Below are 22,054 nucleotides of genomic sequence, written 5' to 3'. Positions count from 1 at the left end.
GTCAGCTGACCAGAGTCCATGCATCACCGTGTCCCAAGGGGGTGACTTACGTGCGATGCTACAGAGAGCTCCATAGTTTCGGTGGCGTGGGTGAGAAGGCCATCCAGTACTGTTTTTGCTTGTAGTTTTTCCATCTTTCAAATGAGTCGGAGAAAAAAAGAGGATTGGACAGCCTTTCACACAGGGCCATGGGAAACTTGAGAGCTCTGCACACTCCAACTGTACTAACTTTTGACTCATTAATTATTTGACAAGTTTTTGTTTTACTGTATTTTTCTGACTCCTTCAGACATCGAACTAGTTACCACTGTGAAATCACTGGTTTCTGGAATGAGACATTGTTGCCGGCAACTGCACGGAAGAGTCGTTATGGGTGTCATAGACACAGAGGAGAGACACAATAGTGTCAAAGAGCTCAGTAAATCAGTCCACAGTGCTGGGTGAACTAGAAGTTCATCTTTGTAGAGCGTTGATTAAAGTGGGGCTTTTTAGGTCAAAACCGCACGAAACAAATCCATACAAAAGAAATAATATATCTTAAAAGAATTAATATTGACATCAATAGGGCATGCATGATAATATTGTCAGTCATGATTTCAAAGAGTTTCATGAAATGTCTTCATATGTAAAATTCTCCTTTCGTGTTCAACTAATTTGTTGATCAATTGATAAAAGACTACTTATAATTTGTCAATTCCACCGCCCGCCCGTTCTCGAGCAAGCGCCGTTTAGGCGACTTTCTCTTTTCCAAGATGGCTACTATTATCGTGGAATGACTGTCTCCCGCCGCCCCGCCTCCCGGAGGAGGTGATTGTGCCGTTGCTCTAATGCAGTGCTAGGACTAAAACCGGTTTGACTGTAGGATTGGGCTTGGTGGCTTTGGGTCCGACGGAGCCATGAGTTGGGAGCCGGCGGGGGCGCCTGGACTGGCTTCCTTTAACCCCTTCATACACGAAGTGCGGCTGAAGGGGGTGCGACAGAGAGCGCAGGTATAAAGAAAGGAACAAGGAGTAGGGTTGGAGCGTAAATATCTTATAAAAAATGTTAATGTTTGTCGTCGGTCGTAAAACACCACTCAAGTTACAGCTTGGTGGGTAAAGATCATTCTTTCGGTCCCCCAACTCTGACTCGCGAGTTAACCCAAATGTTGGCATGTTGTTAGGGCCCTTAACCAGAACATGGAGATGCTTCAAGGCGTAGAAAAAGTTGGGGAAGGGCTTAGAGAATTAAGAGAGCAAGAGCATTGAACGAGATGGGCACCACTGGGGTTAGTGGAGATCGGTCGTAAAGGATAACAGCGAACCGGAAAAAGTACAGCCTGGTGTGGAGCCGACGAAATTGGTGGCCGCTGATAAAGTAACTAACAAATAGTGGACGTTGTACGGAGTCTTAATTGTGATCAACAAAACAAGTGTTAATATGAAGGGTTTAGGCATGACTGGCAGCGTTCAATCCTTTGGGGACATTTATGATATCGGTGGACGCCAGGTACGAATATGGTTGTTAAAGACATGAATACCAGATAGCCGGTTGGGTAGTTTTTTACTACAATAACTTGTGATTTATATAGCGCTTTTATCCAAAGTGTTTTACATAGAAAATGTTTATATACAGTTTATTACTCAGTCGAATTTGGTGCTCATTTTATTGACCTCGGAAGGATGAAAGGCTGAGTCGACCTTGGCGGGATTCGAATATGCGACCTGCAGATCACATCAGCAATACTAATGGTAAACTTTAGGGATATTGATAATTTGTTTTTATATATGGGTTGTTTAAGCTCTGAAAGGACTCAAAAGTTCTTGTTTTATTAACCCCACAAGGATGATTTATTTTCCTGGAACTCCCAATTTGTCACTATAGGCAGTTTCCTAGAGAACTAACCCTGAGTTTTCTTGTGAGCCATGGACACCTGGAGCAGTTACAGTTCCAATTAAGCCGATTATTTGAGCAGTGGTGCTTTATTACTTTCCTGTAATCTTTCTTCATTACCTCCACGGCCCTCTTTCTCGTCCTCGTACTTATTGTTAAGGCTTGTCCTTCCGCCAGGAACTCTGTTCCCCAAGTTTTCGTCCAGGCCCTGCCCCTCCCTGGGCAGTATAACCACCCACCCTACCCGCATAGTCCAGTTATTTTCTTGTGCTTCTGGTGGAGGTCTTGTCTGGCTTCTCTTTTGTGCAGGGCACGGGGGTGGGGGCAACGGCTCCTGCCCCTTGGCAGTCCTCCCACTCGGTGGGGCAAGGTGGGCCTGGTGAACTCAGCCTGCCGAGTGCAGTTTCCGGTGCATGGGGACTCGGCTCCTGGGCACCAAACATTGGAACTGTTTGCGTGCCTACATAGGAAGCCCAACAGGGCGCTGGATCCTGTGGGCTTTCAAGACGGGTGCACAAACGATGACTCACTCCTCTGCTGGCATCTCTCCTGGGACAGGTTCCGTGCCGGGGGTTGGGTAGAAGGGGGTATCGTTGTGGGATGGGAGTGGGTGGGGGAGGGAGTGGCGGCCCTCCTGATGCTGGCTCGTCCCTCACGGTTCCCAGCCGGGCACCATATTGGGTGAGTGCTCCATGCTTTTCATGCGCTTAAGACTCACTGGTTCCTGGGTGACCGCAAGGCAACAGTCTTGGCTTGTCAGTGCTCCCTCATCATGGGCAAATGTTCCGAAAAGAGGAAGCATCTAGAGGAGATTGAAGAGGAGTCCTCCAGACCCATGCATTGGAACAGAAAGGTATATAGGCCACCAAGCGCAAGAAGGGGAAGGTCTCCAGAAGGGAGCTGACGGTCCTGTTCACTGAATTGCTGGAGGACAAGAGTTTTCTAGGAAGAAGGGGGGAAAGAAAAGGACCCCCTTTCCTTCCGGTTCGTCTTCCTCCAGTTCCTTGTCTTCCCAAGAGGAGGAGAGTGCTACCAGCAAATACCTGGAAAGAGATGATGGTGAGAGGGTCCTCAAACAGATCTAGGAGCACATGGGGCTCTGAGACCCTTGCCCTGCGGCTGATGCTGTTGATCCTTAATTTCAACAGTGTTGCAACTTGCCATAGTCACTGCTCCCTCTTATCAATGGCATTAAGAAAATGGTCCTACTGGATTGGAGGGACTTGGAACACATCTCCATGCCCAGGTTCATGGCCAAGTTATACTCCTTCAGGGGAGAGGAAGACAAGCAGCCAGTGTCGATCAAGGTGGATGAAATCCTGGCTAGCCTGGCTGGGAGGTCCTCTCTGCCAGTGGATGAAGCGACCATCAGGGACTCCATCGACAAGTAGGTGGATTTTGCTTTGAAAAAGGCTTTTGCTGGTTTCTAACTGGCTATGACGTCTAATTTGTTTGGGTGTTAAGCAGCAGTGACTGTGCTGGCGGGCTTTCGGAAATTCAAGATGGCTTTTGACAATGGTTCAGACTGCGCTTCCACATTGTCTGAGATGCAGAGATCGGTGGAGTTTGTGTCAGATCTTTATAATGATGGAGTCGGGTACGGCCATGGCTATCAGGTCTACCTTCTCAGGGAGACGGCACATGCATCTCCAGGATTGGAAATCTGAGGGCGCCCAGAAATCCGCTGCCATGATGCCACCCTTCAAAGGGGCAAAACATTTTGGGGACTCTTTGGAATTTAAGGTGCATTGTGTCACTAAGGCTGACGAGCACATGGACAAGTTGCAGAAAAACCATTCCTCCACCGCGAAATCTCAGGGCATTGACCCTTCAAGAGGACCCCATGGTCAACAGGAAATCGGGTTTCAGCATTCCTTTAAAAAGGCGTGCTCTCCTCCCAAGGGACATAAGTCCTGATAACTACAGTTAGCGGCAGACTGGCCTGCTTTTTCAAGATCTGAGACCTGTGGGCCTTGGATGCTTGGGCCAAATGGGAGGTCCGGGTGGGGTACATGTTCAGTTCTCATCCATTCCCTGGGGCTCGGGACAGTTTGGACGCTGGTTACCAAGGTTCAGCTAAAGCGAGAGGCAATGGAAGAAGTGACCCTGGATCTCCCATTGAAAAAGTTTGTTGTCCAGAACCGCAGGGCGCAGCAGGGTCGGGGCTTCTATTCAAGGGAGTCCTTGTTCCAAAGCCCGACCACAAGTCTCGACTGATCACAAACCTAAGGACCTTAAACTAGTACACCCAGTCTTACCCCTTCAAGATGGGGACCCTACAGAAGGTCATCTATCCACAGGGGGGATCGGTTGGCATCCGTCGACATCCAGGATACATATTACTTCGTTCCCATCTACAGGAGTCACCAGAAGTTTGAGGCTCAGGATGGGTCCGAACCATTTCAATTTCAAAGTCCTGCCATTCGGAAGTCGGCCCCCATGGTTTTTACCAAGCTCCTTGCGCCTCTGTTGGGGGGTCTTACATCTGGAAGGTGTGCATGTTTTTCCGTATCTGGACAACTGGCTGGTTAAGGCTGCATCTTGTGAGCTGACGTCCAGGCACCTCTGCAGGGTCTGTCAGGCCCTCGAAGACTGGGGCTTCCCGATCAACAAGGGCATGTCTCATCTGTCCCACTCCAGGACTCTGCAATTTATTGTGGCAGGGCTCGGCTCCCCCTGGACAAAGCTGCGTGCCTGCAGCATCTCCTGAAGCAAGTCTTGGTAAAGGACAGAGGTAGCTGCAGACGCTCCAAGGCCACTTGGCTTCCTGAGTCTTTGTGGTTTCTTGGGCTCACCTGCACCTGAAATCCCTTCTGATTAACATCCTCAGACATTGTGTCCCCTCCTTCCAGCAGGCCATCCCCATCTCGCCTGCCTTGTAGGAGGTCCTTGTCTCGCCTCCGACAGGGCGTAAGCTTGGCCTCATTCTCAAAGGATCATCCTTACAAACGCCAGCGGCGCAAGTTTGGGAGCCACAGTGTGCAACCTACACTAGCAGGAATGATGGTCTCGGTTTGCGTTCCACCCATCCTCCAATTGGAAGAAGCTGCCAGCTATAAGGCGGGCCCCGAAAGACTCCAAGGACATGTTGAAGGGAGTGCCAGACGGTGGTCATGTGCACAGACAATACTACGGCCCTGTTTTACATCAACAGGCAGTGGAAGACGTAGGTCGTGGCCCTGCATGTTCTGGCGAGGGACATTCTTTTGTGGGCAGAGAAGGCCCTCTTGTGCCTAGAAATGGTCCATATCAAGGGGATGGAAATTATGGTGATGGACCAGATCGGTGGAAATTTCCTGGGGGAGTGGGAATGCTCCTTACAGGATCTAGACTTCTCAGAAATCTGTCTGAGGTTCAGGACCCCGGGGATAGATATTTGCCCCCCACCCCAAATGCCCAGGTCTCCAGGCTCATTTCCCAGTTCTAGTCGCCTGGAGAATGGATGTGTTGTTGTTGGACTGGGCCCAGATGTTGCTGTATGCCTTTCCTCCCATTTCTCTTAATATCAGGCGTCTTGAGGAGGGTCAGGGGGATGTTTTTTGTCCACAGCAAAGCTGGCTTCTATCTCTGCTGGAGTGGCACAACATTGGCTGATTCCCCCGGTTGCCCCCCTTCCCCCAATTTCTGTACCCGACGGTGAGTCAGAAGAAGTAGGCGGAAACTTGGGAGACATTTTGACTGGTATTTATTAAAACAATAAAGATAAGAACTAACTTTCCCTCTTGCTAAAGGGTGGTCCCTACTTATATAAATAACCTAAGGGTCTACTGCGTCGTCAGGAAGTCTCAAATGTCCTCCTAATTCTACCTGACCCTACCACTGTTTTAACTAACTTAACTTATCCTCTGAGAATCTCTCCTCTCTCCAGTTTGTCTCTTATGGCAATGTCCCTTCTGAAGTACAAAGTTTTCTTCAATATCTTTAGTCTCTTGCCACCAGAGCTTGCAACTCTTTCACAATGTGCTTGGGTTTTGACTCTCCTTTGGTGACAAGTCTTTCCACAGTCTTTTTCACTCTTTCTCAGGTTTTGAACTAGGCCTCCCCTTCCTGGGGTTGCTCACTTTGTTAATTGCTCCTCTTATGTGGTTCAGTGTGTTTTACTTCCCATTCATATGTATAGGCTTTTCTCTCTGGTTTATTGCATTCTTGAGCCCTGGGGTACTTTCCCCTCTTCCCAGGCTATTTGTTCTCAGTGGTTAATGGTCCCTCTTTTAACCTTATTCATTACTCTCTTTATCAGATTAGCACAGTTCCACATTATTGGCTTTATATTCAATATCTCGTCAGTTCCACTGAGATGTCTTTCTCTTGCTTCGTAATGATGCCCCGGCGTCATCCTGTTCCTCCGGTTTCCTCTGATTCTGCATGGAAACGTTATCGGGCTCTGCGCCTGCTCTGGTTCTCGTACTTCTTAATATTCTCCATCTCCCACCCTCAGTCCTCTCTCGTTGTGACTGGGTTTGGATGCGCGATGTAGGTTGTCTCGTTGACTCCACAGCTGGGTGGTTTTGGTGCTGTTTGACCGGCGCACTGCCCACCATGAAGTTGTTGTGGTCACGACACCACTGGGACAAGGATTCCCCTCTCCTCTGCTTCTCTCTACTAACACCAGGCCTCAGGCGTCTCCATCTGGCGTTCAGGACTCTAATGAAAGTAGGCGGCTTCGCAGCTCTCCTTGGCTCCGAGTCATCAGGGAGCTTCCCCTGCTTATACTCTTCTCTCTCCTCTGTGCCTCGCCTCAGCTTGGCGTGCTCTCTCTCTTCCGCCTACTCATCTCAGTTAAATGTGTATCTCTCCTTAAAGAGAGAGAGTTCCTCGTCCATGTGCATAATGGGATATTCTTTCAGCCGAGGCTCTGGATCTTATAATCTTCTTATCTGATAGTCCCATATATGCTACTTTGGGTATTGGTCTAGGGAGTTCCTCAGAGGAACAGGAGTCTTTGTACCCTAAGGTGGAGTCTCTCCCAAAGAGGTCCAACTTTCCCAGATCCCTGTGGTGGGCCTTACGAACTGAGCTTGTCTCTCTAGCGTCAAAGGGGCAGGCTCCCCTTTGGGGAGAAGGGACAAATACCCTCAATTCATTACAGCCCTCAGGACCACGTCTCCTGCCACTTTATTCAATGGTCGGTGTGGAGGTTTGAGCGATCGGGCTTGCTGCGATTAGTACCTGAATTCTCACTGAGCCCTTTTGGAAATCTGATAACCTGCTTCCACAGCGAAGAATTGAGGAAGTCCTTCTGATGGCCCATGGCCTGAAGACGTTGAAACCCCGGGCCGGTGCAGGGTAGTTACACTAGGGGTATGGCAGCTTCTTAGGTCAGTGTGGAGGGTGTGTCACTCCTGGAGATCTGCAGGTCGGCCCCCTGAGTCTCCCCTCAACACCTTTGAGGCATTAGACTGAATGTGGACAATCTGCAGGCCACTTCTTATGGGTGCTGAGTTTGGTAGACGCACTGAGGGGCTCTGTGCTTCATGGCTGTTTTCTTCTGCTTCAATAAAGTGTGGTGGTGATGGGTGTAGTGCAAGCAGTCTGTGCTTAATGGCTTTGATATATTGCAAAGGTGAGGGCTGGGACGAGGAAGAGGGCCATAAAGGTAATAGTTGGATTACTTACTGGTAATCTTTATTACTCCTAGACCTACTCTTCCTCGTCTCAGTATGGATCTCTCTCCTTTTAGGGAAGGGTCCTGTGCTTCAGCAGCGACATTTGAATACCGGAGCCTGTAGGTAGGTTGGGTGCTAATCATGCCCAGGGAGGGGGACATAGATGAAAGCTTGGAGTCAATTGCGTGAAGACAAGCCTCAACCCTAAGTACTGGGATGAGGAAGAGTCGGCAAAGGAGTAACCAATATTGCCAATAAGTAATCCTACAATGACCCCTAGTCATACTTTCTATCTTGAAGGCTCCCCATCTTCCTGCTGCCCTCTTCTATCTGCTTCTCGTTTCCTTATCCCTGGTCATTTTGAGGTTAAAGACCTCTAGCATACTACAATGAGTACTGTGACTAGCTATGGATCAAATTTACTGTGGCAAAGCAAACGGGTGAAATTCGTCTCGGATTTCAATTGCACGTGAATTGCGGAAACAGTCTTTTCACGTTTTTACGTTAATTTCCCCCACTGGTGGAACTTTTGCCCATCCCGGAATTCGTGCTGGCATTTTGGTTATTCTGCACGCACTCTGTCGATTTTGTGCACCTGAAACTGTTCCTAGTCGAACAGTTCATTTTACACAGCTCTGATGTTTTGTTTTGTATGTACGAAATGTGAATCTTTGCCCGGTTCCCTTTGACTCTCAGGGCCTTAATGGTTCTTAATGGCAACCATTAGAGCCCACCGGGCAATGGCCAATGCTAGGTTGTTTTCATTTTACCAGTTAACTTGTACTATGATTTGAGGGGTACAGACCTGCTGGCTCACCCAGGGTAGCAAATTGTCTTGATTTGGTGTGTTCCGTAGCAGTTGGCTGCCTCTGTCACAACCGTCTACCTGGCTGGTTGGGTACCAGAGGACCACCACGACCATGATATGCTTTTATTGCTGCTGGACCTCTTTCCATTGGTAAGCATGGGTAATTAACCCAGTGTAATTATTTTTTCTGTCCTCTGTTTGACAATTTGATCGGCTGATGTCTGCTGTGGTGGCTGGCCACATGTCTTTAGACTTGATTGTCTTGTATTGCTTTTGTCATGCTTCCACATGGCCCGTCTCCGATTACATACAATTTTGTGTAGGTTGGTGGGGCCACCTTGTCTATCTTATGTTTTTGCGGGCTGCTTGTACTTCAGCTTTGTTGTCATGCTTTCACATGTTGTTGGAATGTGCAATTTGTGATTAAATAGAGCTAAGCATTTAGTGGGCAGCTTGGTGTTCAAATTATAAATAGTCGTTATATGGGGCCTTTTCACAGGACGTGAGAAAATACCATGGCAAACACCACATGTCGTATGCCCGCCACACTTGCTTTGGCAGATATAATCAACATAGATGGGGCTGCACTGTTGGGTAAAATTTTCATTACAATGATAAATCCTCCGGACTTGTGTCGACCCCAAATCCTCTGGACTGATGTCAACCCCAGAACGTTTTGCATTGACTAAGTAACTATTTTACCTTGTCCCTAGGTGAAGGGGATTGTTGTTCTCCCTCTTAACTAGTATTTTACTTTTTTGTAAAAAAAAAAATAAAAAAAAAAAAATATGTGCAACCATTTATGTCTCTCCAGAGTCTCTGGTTGAAGTTATAGTTTCTTACAACTTCTGGGCTTAGGCTGGGTTGCCCCAATGGGCTCCCCTGTTCATTTCTCTTTCATATACTTTGGTGAACTACAGTTCCCAAGTAGTAAAGATGGATATTCATCCCCCTTTACATTTTATATAGTGAGCCAGCACACCCCACCTTATGTGGAGTGCTAGGGATACAATATCTCTTTTCTTACTTACCTGGTAACATTTTGTTAAAATTGCTAGTTTTACATGAATGGCTGGTGGCAGCCATTTTAGCTTTTATGGCTTTTAGTCTTTATTACTCGCAGGCAGTTGATTCTGCCTCCGTAATGCACAAAGGGGCCACCATTTTTCTAAAATGGTGGGCTCCTTTTTTCACAATTTCTTGTGCGCTTGGTGTTTGAGGTCTTCCCCTGCCATTCTAGATGGGAATGACCTCAGTGGCTGTTTTTGTTTTCGGCAGTAATCCTGTGGATTCCCAGCCCCTGCTCCAGAGTGTCTGGAAAGGCAGGAAGCGAGGGAAACTCTGCAGCCCTTTGTCTTCCACCTTGCCTGAAAGGAAACTACTCACCAGTGGGGGGCTGACTGTCCTGATTGGAAAGCCAGACCGCCCCCTTGCTGTAAAATGCAGGGAGAGAATGGGGTGTGCTGTAGTCCCTGATAAATACTACGAACCTGGAAGCTGCTGACAAGTCGACCACTGGAGCCGAACCCAAAGAGGAAGATGAAGAAACGACGGCCATAGCAATTTCCAGTGATCAGAGAGCCTGTTGTGTACCTGGAGCCTGCTGTTACCCTTTCAATCAACCTGGGGATCCCAAAAAGGACAGCCCCCGAACAAGAGCCTGGTGAGATCCACTAGACTCAAGAAGACCTACATTTTGAGCCATCCCACTTTGTGCTGCGACCTTGCAGGGCTGTAATACCCCAATTCACTGGGACCTCATCTTCCTAATCGAGCTGAAACTTTGGTGGCATCCTGCTGGACCTCCAGAGACGTGAATCGAGTCAAAGTCCCCTCACCAGAGTGCTAGACCTTGCAAATGATGGGAATCCAATCAGCAATATTCAGTCTTCTGGCTCCTGAAAAGGGAAACCAGAGCCTCATCCAGTCGTGAAGAAAACTTTGCCTGGAGCCTTCCCCGTAGATTCCTGCTGCAGAAGCCCTTCCAGTGTCCAGTCTTCAGTCTTCACGATAAAGGATGTCAAGTGACTGGGTTTTTGACTGCAGATCCTGATGCCTCCTCTGCTGCAACTCTTCTTCTGTGCTGAGGTGCTGTGTTGGCTGTGGTATTTACTTAACTTAAGCCTGTGTGATCGTAAAGCGTGGGGCTGTTTCTTGTGATTGTGCGTCCTCTCATCCAGTTCACCCAGGCCCACTGCTTGAATCTTCCTAGGGTGTCTTCTCACAAGTCTCTGGACCCTCAACTAACTTTAAAGTGAACTTGTTTGAATAGTCTTCCTCAGGAACTCTGAACTTCTCCTGCAACTGAGCACTATCTCACCCTGCCTACAGCTGGTGCCTTGACCAATAGGGTCCCTCTCCGCCTCTGTGAGAACTCATGCCATAGAGTAGGGAAGGGCTGGATAATTAAAGGGATCTGCCTTGAAAAGCATAACCAGTGTGGAAAAGTGTACTTACTTGTAAAATAGTCAGTTGGTAACTGTAACTCTTAGAGCGATCAGTTACAAAAGTTCTTACTTAACTTGAATGTGTTCTGTCATTCTGAAAAGTATATGTAAGGTTATTTTACTCACCTGTGAATTGGTTAAGTAATGCTGTTGGCTTCACCTAACTGTTTCTTTCACAAAATAAGTGTATACGTGTACCAACTGGGTCTTGCTTCCCCTAACTTGCCATGTAGCCTGTTTAGAATAAGTCTGCCTTAGGTTTTACCTACTCTCAATAGCTGTGCCATTCTTAATCAGTGTAGTGAAAGTCTTACTTTTCTTTAGAAACAGTTTTGCCATTCTAACAGAAGGTAGATGAGAGGTTAATTTACTTGCCACTTGTGAATTGGGTCCCTCTCTTCCCATAAGTAATGCTGTTGGCTCACTTTACTATTCTTGTTAGGCTATAAATGTAAGAGTGCCCCCAACTGGGTCTTGCTTCCCCTAACTAGCTGTATAGCCTGTTTTAGAATAAGTCTGCCGTAGGTTTGGTATGGTATTGTTTATTTATAAAGCACCTATACACATACAAGTATTTCAAAGGGCTCAAGGAGGGTGGGAACATGGCGAAAAAAAACAAGTCACTCAGAGCCCTCAGACGATAAGCCTGCATAGGCAGAGTAAGTGCGGGAAATATATTTAACAGTTGAGACACATCAAATATGATATAATAGGTTATTTATAATGCGTTTAATACCCAGAGGTTTCTAAGCATGGACCCAGGGATTGAACCTGTGTCGTCTTCTTTGCCAAGGCGAGCATGTTGCCTCTGAGCTATCCTCCTGAGACAAATAGGCCTGACAGCGATTTTACCAGTGCATTCAAGGGGTGAAGACGAGGCGAAGAGACTATCTTCAGGCATGGTGCATTCATCTTTGCATTTGCACGATCTGGTCACAGGGAGGGGGAGGTACAAGTGCACCCGGTCGGTAGAGACTGGGGTAAGTGCAGAGAGAGCCACTCTAGGGTTAATTCGCAAGTGCATTGAGGGTGGGTGGGGTGTAGGGCCCACAGGCAAGTGTGAGAGGACTGGCGGGAGAGCCTAGGACCTGTGAGACTCTTGGGTACACCAGGCAGCCAATCAGCAGGCAGTGAGGAAGAGGTGGGAGAGAGGGCAAGAGCAGAGAGCTTGGTAGAGGGAGAGAGAAGGAAGGGGAGAAGAGGAAGGTCTTGACTAGTTTCCAGAACTTAAGAAAATCAGGCTCAAGACGGAGGGCAGCAGGGAGGCTATTCCAGAGGTAAGCACCTGCTGAGTATAGGGTTCTCCTTCCAAATCTCTGCTTGGAGAACCAGCTCACTCGCAGAAGGTTGGAGGTAGATGAGCAGAGGGCTCAATAGGGACAGTATTTCGGTAGGCAACGTTGCAAGTAGGAAGATCCAAGGCCCCCAAAAGCCTTGTGGATAATGCAGAGGGTCTTCAACTTTATCCTTGAAGCCGTGGGCAGCCAGTGGAGGGATTTCAGTGTCCGAGAGATGCGGTCCCTGGGCTTGAGGCCAAGGATAAGTCTTGCAAAGGAAGGAGGGAGTTTGAGGAAGCGGTTGTTGCAATAGTCCAGCCTAGAGGGAACCAGGGCTCTGGAGACAGTGAGCCGCTGGGGGAAAGTGAGAAAAAGGTAGAGTACCTCTGAGGAGGTATAGCTGATAGACTATTTAGTAATGTCCGAAATGTGAGAGGAGTGTGTGGAGTCGAAGATGACCCCAAGGTTTTTAGCTTTGCAGGTAGGAGCGGGCCTAGGGCCAAGGGAGGCCAGCCAGAGTGAACGTGGGGAAAGCAGGAGCAGGGGTCCCGATGCAAACAATCTCGGTCTTGCTAGCGTTGAGGCAGAGGTCGTTGGCAGCACACCATGACTGAATAGCGGACAGTCGGGTGATGAGGGAGGAGGAGACGGCTGAGGGTAGCCTGAAAGATAGTTGCGTGTCATCTGCATAACACTGGAAGTTAGAGGTGAATGTGGCAATCACACGTGCTAAGGCAGCCATATAGATGTTAAAGAACCAGGTGAAGAGGTTTGATCCCTGGGGATTGCCACAGATTGAGAGAGCGGTAGTCCAGAGAAGGGCTCAGGGTTCCACCTGGGATGGACTGTCCGAGAGAAAGGAGGTTAACCATGCCAGAGCCTGACCAGTGATTCCCCGGGTGTCACGAAGGCAAGCGGTCAGGATGTTGTGGTTAACCGTATCAAAGGCAGAGGGGAGGTCAAGGAGAATGAAAATAGATTGTACGTTGACCCAGCAGATAAAAATGCCATTAAGCTAGAGAGACTGTTAAACAACTTTTATGTCACCAACAAAGAACCCACAATGAAAAATGGACATCAATTAGACTGGGTAGTGACTAACAACTTAAAGACACACGACTATAAAACAGAACCATGTATTTGGTCAGATCATTTTAGTGTCGCCTTTCAAATTATCCCTCCATCCTCCAGAGATAAAATCCAAAACCCACACTGTAAAATAGTCCAAAGGGGTTTCAAAAACATCAGTAGGGAACAGTTAGAATCTTGCATAAAAGAGGTTAATAATATCAAAGAGGAAGACTCCTGCAAAGGCATGATGACCAACCTACTAGAACACCTCAAGCAGTTGGTCGACCAGAATGTCCCCTACAGTCTAACACTCGCAGACCAATTGCTAAACCCCTCACTTGGTTTACTAAAGATTTGCTAGAGCAAAAAAGGGAAAAAAGAAAGTTAGAAAATGTGTGGAAAAAAAGCCCTACAGTACAGAACATGGAAGAATATAGATAATTGAGGCAAAAAAAACAGTACTATAATACCCAAATTACTTCTGCAGGTAATGCCACAGGCAAACTATTCAGTATCCTGAAGTCTATTGAAAAGCCTAAGGCCATTTCACCCCCCTTTCATCCCATCCCAACAAGATTGTGAGAATACACAAGCATTTTTCATGAAAATTGAAGCTGCTAGAGAGTTAATCACCAAATTCCAATTAGATAAACCTAAAAACTCAAATGTACCTAGGGAAGAGGCCATTGACAAAGTTAACATTTTCAACTTCTCCAATATTACGTCAGATGAGATGAAAAAAACACTTGCTACCATGAAGCCAACTTCTTGCGCTGAAAATATTCTTCCAGCAAAAATGATCTTGGACAACTCTGATCTCTTTTCACCTATACTATCCAAAATTGTTAACGCTTCTTTTAGGGACCAAATAGTCACTTTGGACATAAAAAGGGTTACTGTTACTCCATTAGTTAAGAAACCAGCCCTGGCTCCCAGAAACCCTAGTAATCTCAGGCCAATTACTAAGTGTAATTTTTCTTTTGCAAATTGTAGATAGGATAGTCACCCAACAATTACAGGCGCATGTAGAAGCATCTGAATCTCTTCATCCTCAACAGTCAGGCTTTAGGCCGTTTCAAAGTACTGAGACGGCGATTTTAGACCTTCAGACAAAGATACTCAGTATTGTGGACAATGGGAAAGCAGGCTTTCTGGTACTATTGGACCTCAGTGCGGCCTTCAATCTTCTAGACCATGACCTTCTTGAAGTGGCTCTGAGTAAAACAGCAAACTGCTCTAAGGCAGCTAAGGGGTGGATAATGTCATTTCTAAAGAATAGGACATCTCGGGTTCGCTGGGGTGACACATTCTTGTCCGATAGAGAAATCCTCTGGGGTTCCCCAGGGAGCCAGCATGTCTACCCTGTTTAACTTGTATCTTAGGTTTCTCTGCCTTGTACTGGAGCAGTTAAACGTCTACTTTACGAACTACGCAAACGATACTCAGTGATGGAACTTTGTGGAGATCATAAAAAGGATAATGAAAATCTACTTCACATCTACTCCAGCATTGAGGAGTGGATGGATCTGAATTGGATGTGTTTAAACAGAAAGAAAACTGTACTGATGGTTTTCGGTTCCCAGCAGGTCAGAAACTCCCTTTCCCCAGAATATAACTCTTAGGTCCTTGATAAAGTTAAAACGCTCAGTATAATGATGGAAGCATTGTTAGGAGCTGAAGCACAGGTGCAATACACAAAAAAAACTTGCAGATACTATCTTAGACTCCTTTTAAAATCGTAAGGCCCTATCTTTCAGAGGATAACTTCTCCACAGTGGCTAGGGCTACCATATTATCTTGGCTGGATTACAGTAACGCCCTGTTGGTAGGAGCTAACAATAAATGTATCAAAGCTTTCCAGATTATACAAAACGCAGTCAGGATTATTAAGTGCATACCCAAACCTGATCATATTAGCAATTTCGGGAGAGAATTGCGTTTGCTCAGAATAGAGAATAGAATTCAATTCAAAGCCCTTACCATCGCACATCGCTGCATTTACGGCAAAGCTCCTGTGTATTTGAAAGCAAAAATCCACACATACGTACCCACTCACTCTCTTAGATCTGCCGACCTAAACAAAGTGGTGATAGAGAAGCATAATCGTAAACTAGGCATGGGCAAATCCTTCCCGACAGTTACTGCAGGTCTCTGGAACAACTTACCCATCAATATAAGAAAATAAGTGAATTACTTAAGCTTTAGGAAGCACGTGAAGACTCGCACCTTTAGCCAATTGATCCTCATTTCACACCTAGCTCCATTCTTTGTTTTGTCCCGTGCCGAATGATGGTATTACGCGTGTTCATGTTTCTGCGCCTAGAGACTTGTGAGTTACCGGCGCAATATAAATGAAATAGAAATAGAAATCAGGACATAGGGAGCGTTAGTGTCAAGATTTGAGACGGGTGTTCTGAAGAGCAGTTTCCATGCCTTTCGATGCTCTAAAGGCAGACTGTCATGGAAGCCACCCATAGATTCAGTGTGGAGGGTCAACTGAGAGGTAGCCAACTTCTCCAGGAGTTTGCCAAGGAAAGGCGTGATGGAGATAGGGCGGTAGTTTGCCAGAGTGGAGTAGTCGGAAGAGGGTTTCTTGAGCAGAGTTGCGCAAGGGAGTGCTGAAGACCAAATGGGGGGAAAACACCAGTGGAAAAGGAAAGATTGCAGAGATCAGCCAATGCTGGGACAAAGGAGTCCATATTGTCTTAATGGTTTTAGAGGGGCAGGGGTCCACCTGTTTGGATGAAGCCTTCATAGACCAGACTTGTCTGGTAACCTTATCGGGTGTGAATGGTGAGAGAGAAGAGAGGGTAAGTGAAAGAGGGGCCAAGGGAGGCTCCGGTGTTGGTGTATGCTGGGGTGTGGAAGAGCGGGAGGAAAGGATGTCTTGGGTTTTTGTGATGAAGTGTGCAGCCAGGGCTGAGCAAAGGTCCTTGGTGGGTGTGACGGAGGATGAGGCTGCTGCTGGATTGGCCAGTTCATTGCAGACATTAAAAAGGTTGTCCGTGTTGTGTGATGCCGCAGAGATGCAGGCTTGAATTAAGACTCTTTTCTTGGAGCGGTTGCAGAGTTGATATTGCCTTTGAAGGAGGCGGCAGGCCAGTTTATCAGATGGTCCGCCCAACAAGCTTTCCGTTCAGCTGCCCTACACCTGCGTTTAAGGGCAGCCAGATCGGAGTCATACCAAGCGTTTAACTTTTTGGAAGGCTTCAGTCGGACCCTCATGACGGGGGCAGGAGTATCAAGAGTGTTGGCGTTAGTACAGGGTTAGCGAGGGTTGTGTCGGGGTGGGAGTCAGCTGCAGGAGTGGGAGGAGGAGAGTAGGTGGAGGCAAAGGCATCCACTGTCACTTTTTTCATGTGTCTGGGGACTCTGAAGCAGAGTGGCCATGACGGGTGTGTTGCTGCAAGAGGAGAGCTTCAGGTATGTTGAGAGAAGAGTGATCAGTCCAAGAGTGAGAGGGCTAGAGAGAGGGGTGTCCGTAGAGATGAGAGCATCCAAAGTGTGGCTTGCGGTGTGCGTGGAGCCAGATGGTAGGATAGAGAGGGAGAGGGAGTCGCATAGGTTGTGCAAAGGCCGTGAGGAGTCAGGAGAGTCCAGATGGATGTTGACATCAACCAACCTACCTAGAATAACATGGAGTCATTCATAAAGTGCTACATTGGCCTTTGCCTTCCCTGGTCTGTTTTATACAGATGCTAATGCCGTCTTGGGTTGTACTTACCTTAAGTTGCTGATGGCTCCTTTAAAAGGTATGTATGTTTTACTTGCCTTGAGTTAGCTGTGTGCCATACTAAAATATGTTAAAGATGTATTGCTTACCTCAGTCTTTGTTCCACTGATCTGAAAAGCAACTGTAATAGTATATTAGATACTGTGTGCCATTCTTAAAAAGTGTTCTGTAGGTTTAACTGACCTTGGTCTGCTTAGCGCAATCCCAAATTAGTATGAAGAGTCCTTGCTTATCTTCAGACTGTGTTCCACTGAGCAGATAAGCAATTGTAATTGTATATTGCACAAAAAAGTCCTCACCTAGAATAACTGTGTTCTCTTCAAAGTAGTTTTAGGTTTTTACTGTTCCTTGAATGAGTATTCGACTGATAAGAAAAGTATACTTGCTGGTTGGTTTACTAGGTGATTTCTTTGCTGAGCGTCACAGTACAACTGCTAGGGTCTACTAACCTTGTATTGCAGAAAGTAATCTAGAAGTAACTACTGGTTTTTACTCCCCAAGAATAGGTGTTGCTATACCAAATGGGTATGATAAGGTCTGACTTCCCTAGAATTACTGTTGGATATTGTGAAGAAGGCTTTATGCTTTGGTCTGTGTACCTTTAAGCATTGTGGTGTTTTTATAAATGTGTTTGACTCTATGACCAGTACTTACCGAAGGATTAATTTGGCCTACTTGTAATTATGATAAACGTTTAATTTTTATAATGCTTCTGGTTGTCAGTGTTTCTATTAAATCCTTGGTATACTACAGATCCAGTGTACTTTTCTACAACCCTCTCTCCCTCCTAAGATGAGCCTGACTGCTCTGCCTATGCTGCCATGGTGGTACAGCCATATACTGAGTAGGGTTGTGTACTGTCTCAGTTGAATGGTTTTGCTAAGACCTTGGACTTCAGAAAAACGATCTAACATGCAACTCTTGATTTGTCAGGGTCATCCGTTTCTGCCTGTGACGCTGACAACCATTGGCATTGTTCACCATGAGAAATGGAAAGCGGTTGCAGACTGCCACATCGTGACAGCAGTACTGGTGGAGGGAGCCTGACACAGATCAACTTAGAGTGCACCGTGTCTGGCTGAGGACTTGACACTCCATGCAATGGATTTTTCTAGGATTAAACAACATGCAACCTTTGCAGGACTCGTCAGCAATCCTATACCTGTACCCCGACCCACACCCCTTCCTACCTGATTGCAGCAGCACCCCATGCTCTGAGCAGGGTCATGCCTTGCCCAGGACCGGCCGGTCTGAAGAGCGGTCTCCGTCTGGGAAGCGGTCAAAGTCCTTTGAGATCGCCCCATCCATGGGGGTACAAGATAAGACCGAGAACCGCAAGTTCGATTCCACCGGAATCACCGCTGATACGGGTCCCAGGGTTTGATAGGCCGCGATCACTTTTGCCGTCCACCTCCGGAGCCAGCCTGCCATCGAGCTCCCCTTCGAAGAGGAAGTCATCCACCCCAGCCAAGTTATGGGAGAAATAAGATAAGCCCAGGATGGAGGACGAGAAGAAGGCTACACAGCCCAAGCAGGCTCAACTGGCACAGCCAAAATCCTTGTCCACCACTTCGACACCTGCTGACATGAAAACAAGCCAGCTTTTCACATATCATGCAACCACTAGCCAGTGAAACAGTGACAAATATAGATGGAGGCTGTTTTCACATCATGCTGGCCTGCAGCCATTAATAGCCGAAGAATGGTTGTCAAACTTACAGCACACATTTTAGACAGAAGGCTAGTGTGCATGCTTGCTGGATGAATATGTCTTAGCCTAACCAAAGTCCAGGAAGTGGTGCTTTCCTGTTCTGGCAGATGAGCAAACCACAAACGGCAGAGAGCTGCCTGTTTAAGTAGGTGCGAGCGTTGATTTCACACCATTGAGTGCTATATCTGATAATGATTCAAGGACAGGAAATAGGCAGACACGAATAGAAGCATGGTGCGCGTCCGCAAGGCTGTGAAGTAACAAGCGACAACTTTCTCTTTGCTAAGCCAAGGCCAATGGAATACAGTGGAAGCAGTCTCCGAAAGAGCACACAACTCATTGAGAGGTGCTAAAACCCACTTAATGGAGTTGTACATAGGAGACCGTACTCAAGGAGCACAGTAGCCCGCGGAGCTCTAGGCCTTACTCTTCCAGGTAGCGGATATGGCACACACAGACGTGCAAGAGAAACCATGTTTGGTCATACATATAAAACCCAAGCAAAAAGAGGAACGGAAAGATCAGCAGACCTGCATGTCCATCTAGGCTAGCAGGGCTGGGGACGAGTGCAGAGCAGAGGAGTCCTGAGCAGAGCAGCAGCAGGAAAGCGGCAGCCAGGCCCAGCTAAGCAGAACTAGTAAATCCCAGACAGCGCTGTTTCATTTGAAGCGCATTCTGCTCTAAAAGTGAGTGTAGGGTGGGGATTTGCTGAGTGCATCTAGACTGATGGCGTATAGTGTAGTATAGCCTATCTCCATGAGACTCAAAGGTTACACATGCTGTTAATCTAAAACCACCACTAGTTCTTTTTTTTTAAACTTTTCTTTTTATTGGCAGAGGTTTACAGCAAACGCCCATGTCAAAGCAGTTAATACATACACTGTGAACAACGAAAGTAGAACGGCATTAGTGAGAGCAATGAAGCAAAGTGTGGAAAAAAGGTGATGGTCCATGCAGGATGTCAATATTCGAACACTTGACTATTAAGTCGGGGACAAGTCGCTTTCAAAAGTGGTCTCCTCTTGGGCATTGAGGTAACTATTGAATGCTGACCACACATTCCTGGGACATGAGTGGGCAGGGAGCATGGTGAGGTACTCTTCCTCACAATTCCGGGACCATGAGAGCATATTCAACCAATTTTGACAAGTCGGGGGGGGTTTAGGGTGGGAAGGACTTTTCCAGTTCTATAGGATACATTTTCTGGCCACTATGCAACTTATGTTCAGAAATGTAGCCATGCCTTTAATATTATCGTTTCCCCACACACCAAACTAGACCCCCAGAGGTTCGGGGTCGACCACTGCTCCAATGATCTCCATTAATGTCCCCAGGATTTTCTCCCAAAATTCCCCCAGCACACGGCACGACCAGAACATGTGGAGATGGTCTGCATTGTCGGATTTGCAGCGGGGGCAGGACTGTGTGGTGGTGCGTGCAAACCTAGAGATCCTGAGAGGGGCATAGTACAGCCTGTCCAGCAACTTGTACTGCATGGCCCGGTGGCGAAAAATTGAGGGAGACTTTATTGGTATGTGAACACATCTTTCCCCACATCCGGTCGGTGATCTCGTAACCCTGTTCTGCCGCCCTCTCATCAAGTACTCTGGGCGGTTGGGCCGGGGCACATGCTAGTGCTAGTTTATACAATGAGGAGACCACGCCACGAGTGTCTCCTGAGTTGGTAATGTATGCAATCCCCAGGGTGTCAGGGGGCTCAAACAACCACTTGTTCTATTATTTATCTATTCAAACATGCTCTCTGCCCACATGGCAATACTGTCCATTAGTGTGATATGGTATAGTATATCTGCTTTTGCGTCATATTGTGTAGGTAGAAAAAGAACCCTCAATGTCTGGTGTCATATTAAATACATTACCATGATAACTCCTGTGTCAAGTGTATAATTCTGAGTAATGTGTCAGAGTGGTATCTCTTTGAGTCCAAGAACTTTACAATTCCTGGTTGTCTAGGTTTAATCATGTTGGTAAGCACACAAACCTAGGCAGGCTTGTCTTTTAGCACTCGGACACAGCCTATGGTGAATGTCTGCATGAAACGACTGATCATGGGTCTATTTTCACCACCTCAAACGAGGTGGAGATGAGAGGCTCATGGTCATGCCTAAATCGTAAGCAATTAAGTCATGTGGTACCCGCACAGATGGGACGGGACGTCTTAGAGATGACGGTAGCAATGCTATTAATAAAAATAACCTCATGCCCCAGTCACGATAAACGGACCAGGCAAAAATATTTTTTCTAAAAAACGTTTTCATCAAAAGAGGTTAGGTGAATACAGAAGATGTCCCATCAAGAAATTAATATTTCAATCCCTTTTAGGACAGCACTGTTTGAGTTTTTTAGAGCATCTCACTGTCAGGGAGTTGATACCAACTTCACAGAAGCGATAGGCCAACTAGGGGGTCTACCCGCCGAATCGCTCTTTACTTAATTAAAAACTCCAGCTAACTAAATAAATCAAACAAACAAGGTAAATAACGTGTATGCAACTCTCCTGATAAGGGGAGATTTAAACACCATCCAATATCGCCCCTAATAGTTTCCTGAATTAGCTTTTAATGCATAAAAATCGTGTCAACTGGTTTGGGGGTAGTCTAGTTTATCCACAAATGCTAGATATGTAATGTTAGCCACAGCCAACCTGTCACTAGAATTCTTAGCCCGGTTTCATCCAAACCACAGAGGCCCCTTTTTACAAACAGACGATCAACTACCAGCTACACATTTTGACACTGTGTGTAACCTTGCATTGCAATATGCTGCACAGCAATTCTTGGCACCTGCCCAGCAGGCACACGGACAGATAGATGCAGGAGGAGTTCACCTACAGACATTGAGAATCATATTAGGGTCTTGTCCTTTCAGAAATGAGGACATAACCAAGTGGTATCCAGAAAAGCTAGGACAGTTGCAAGCCGCCTATCTCCAGGTTACACCACAGCGTAGGCATGGGGCACTAGCCAGGTTCCTTCCCTCTGGCTGCACACCGCCTTTAGCGAGCTATGACAGCTGGATCTCAATTTATAGCTGGCTTTATTTACAGCTTATAGGCACGCTACCTATCGCATCACATCGCTAGCATTAATATTGGCAGACCTCATGGGAACACAGGGCGCTGCTGCTGCCATGAACCTAAGCTTGTCCATAGCATCCAATAATTATCAAATGGTTGAGAGCATAATTCTACCCTTATTGAAGGGAGAGCCTGCAAGGTTAGACGTTCATAGAACATTGTCCTAATTAAATGAGCAAGAAAAAAGGTAGCCATTTGGGGTCATGGTGACATCAACTTATCAATCACTAAGCAGGGATCACTTAAGACAGGAGACCTCCAGAGTCACAGAAAAAGGCTAACAAAGATTGTAAGCCAGACAAGGAGACACAGCACAAAGGGAAACCCTTGAATGGACGGGGGATGGTTTGAAGGTAAAACTAGTCGTAAACCACATAGACAGCTTTTGCCAATAGAGGAAGAAAAATACTCGGAGCATGAGCAAAAGAATAG

General features: G+C 46.8%; 1 protein-coding gene across 4 annotated transcripts in view; it reads left to right on the top strand.

Moving 5' to 3' along the window:
- Positions 1-831: 831 nt before the first annotated feature.
- The window catches only part of LPCAT4 (lysophosphatidylcholine acyltransferase 4), a 2,084,283-nt gene continuing 2,063,060 nt past the window's right edge, over positions 832-22,054 (top strand). For 2 of the 4 annotated variants that reach the window (XM_069633763.1, XM_069633762.1), the window contains exon 1: positions 841-989. In XM_069633763.1, coding sequence (XP_069489864.1) covers positions 897-989 — 93 coding nt within the window. In that variant the 5' untranslated portion in view covers positions 841-896. Of the gene's footprint in view, positions 990-1,053; positions 1,489-22,054 lie in introns of those variants that run through there. The other 2 variants (XM_069633760.1, XM_069633761.1) reach the window with 2 other exon arrangements.

Source organism: Ambystoma mexicanum, chromosome 13 (genome assembly GCF_040938575.1).
Source record: "Ambystoma mexicanum isolate Mex_15411 chromosome 13, UKY_AmexF1_1, whole genome shotgun sequence".
Taxonomy (NCBI): domain Eukaryota; kingdom Metazoa; phylum Chordata; class Amphibia; order Caudata; family Ambystomatidae; genus Ambystoma; species Ambystoma mexicanum.
The sequence above is the reverse complement of the archived record's forward strand: the minus strand, read 5'-3'. Positions and strand labels throughout refer to the sequence as shown.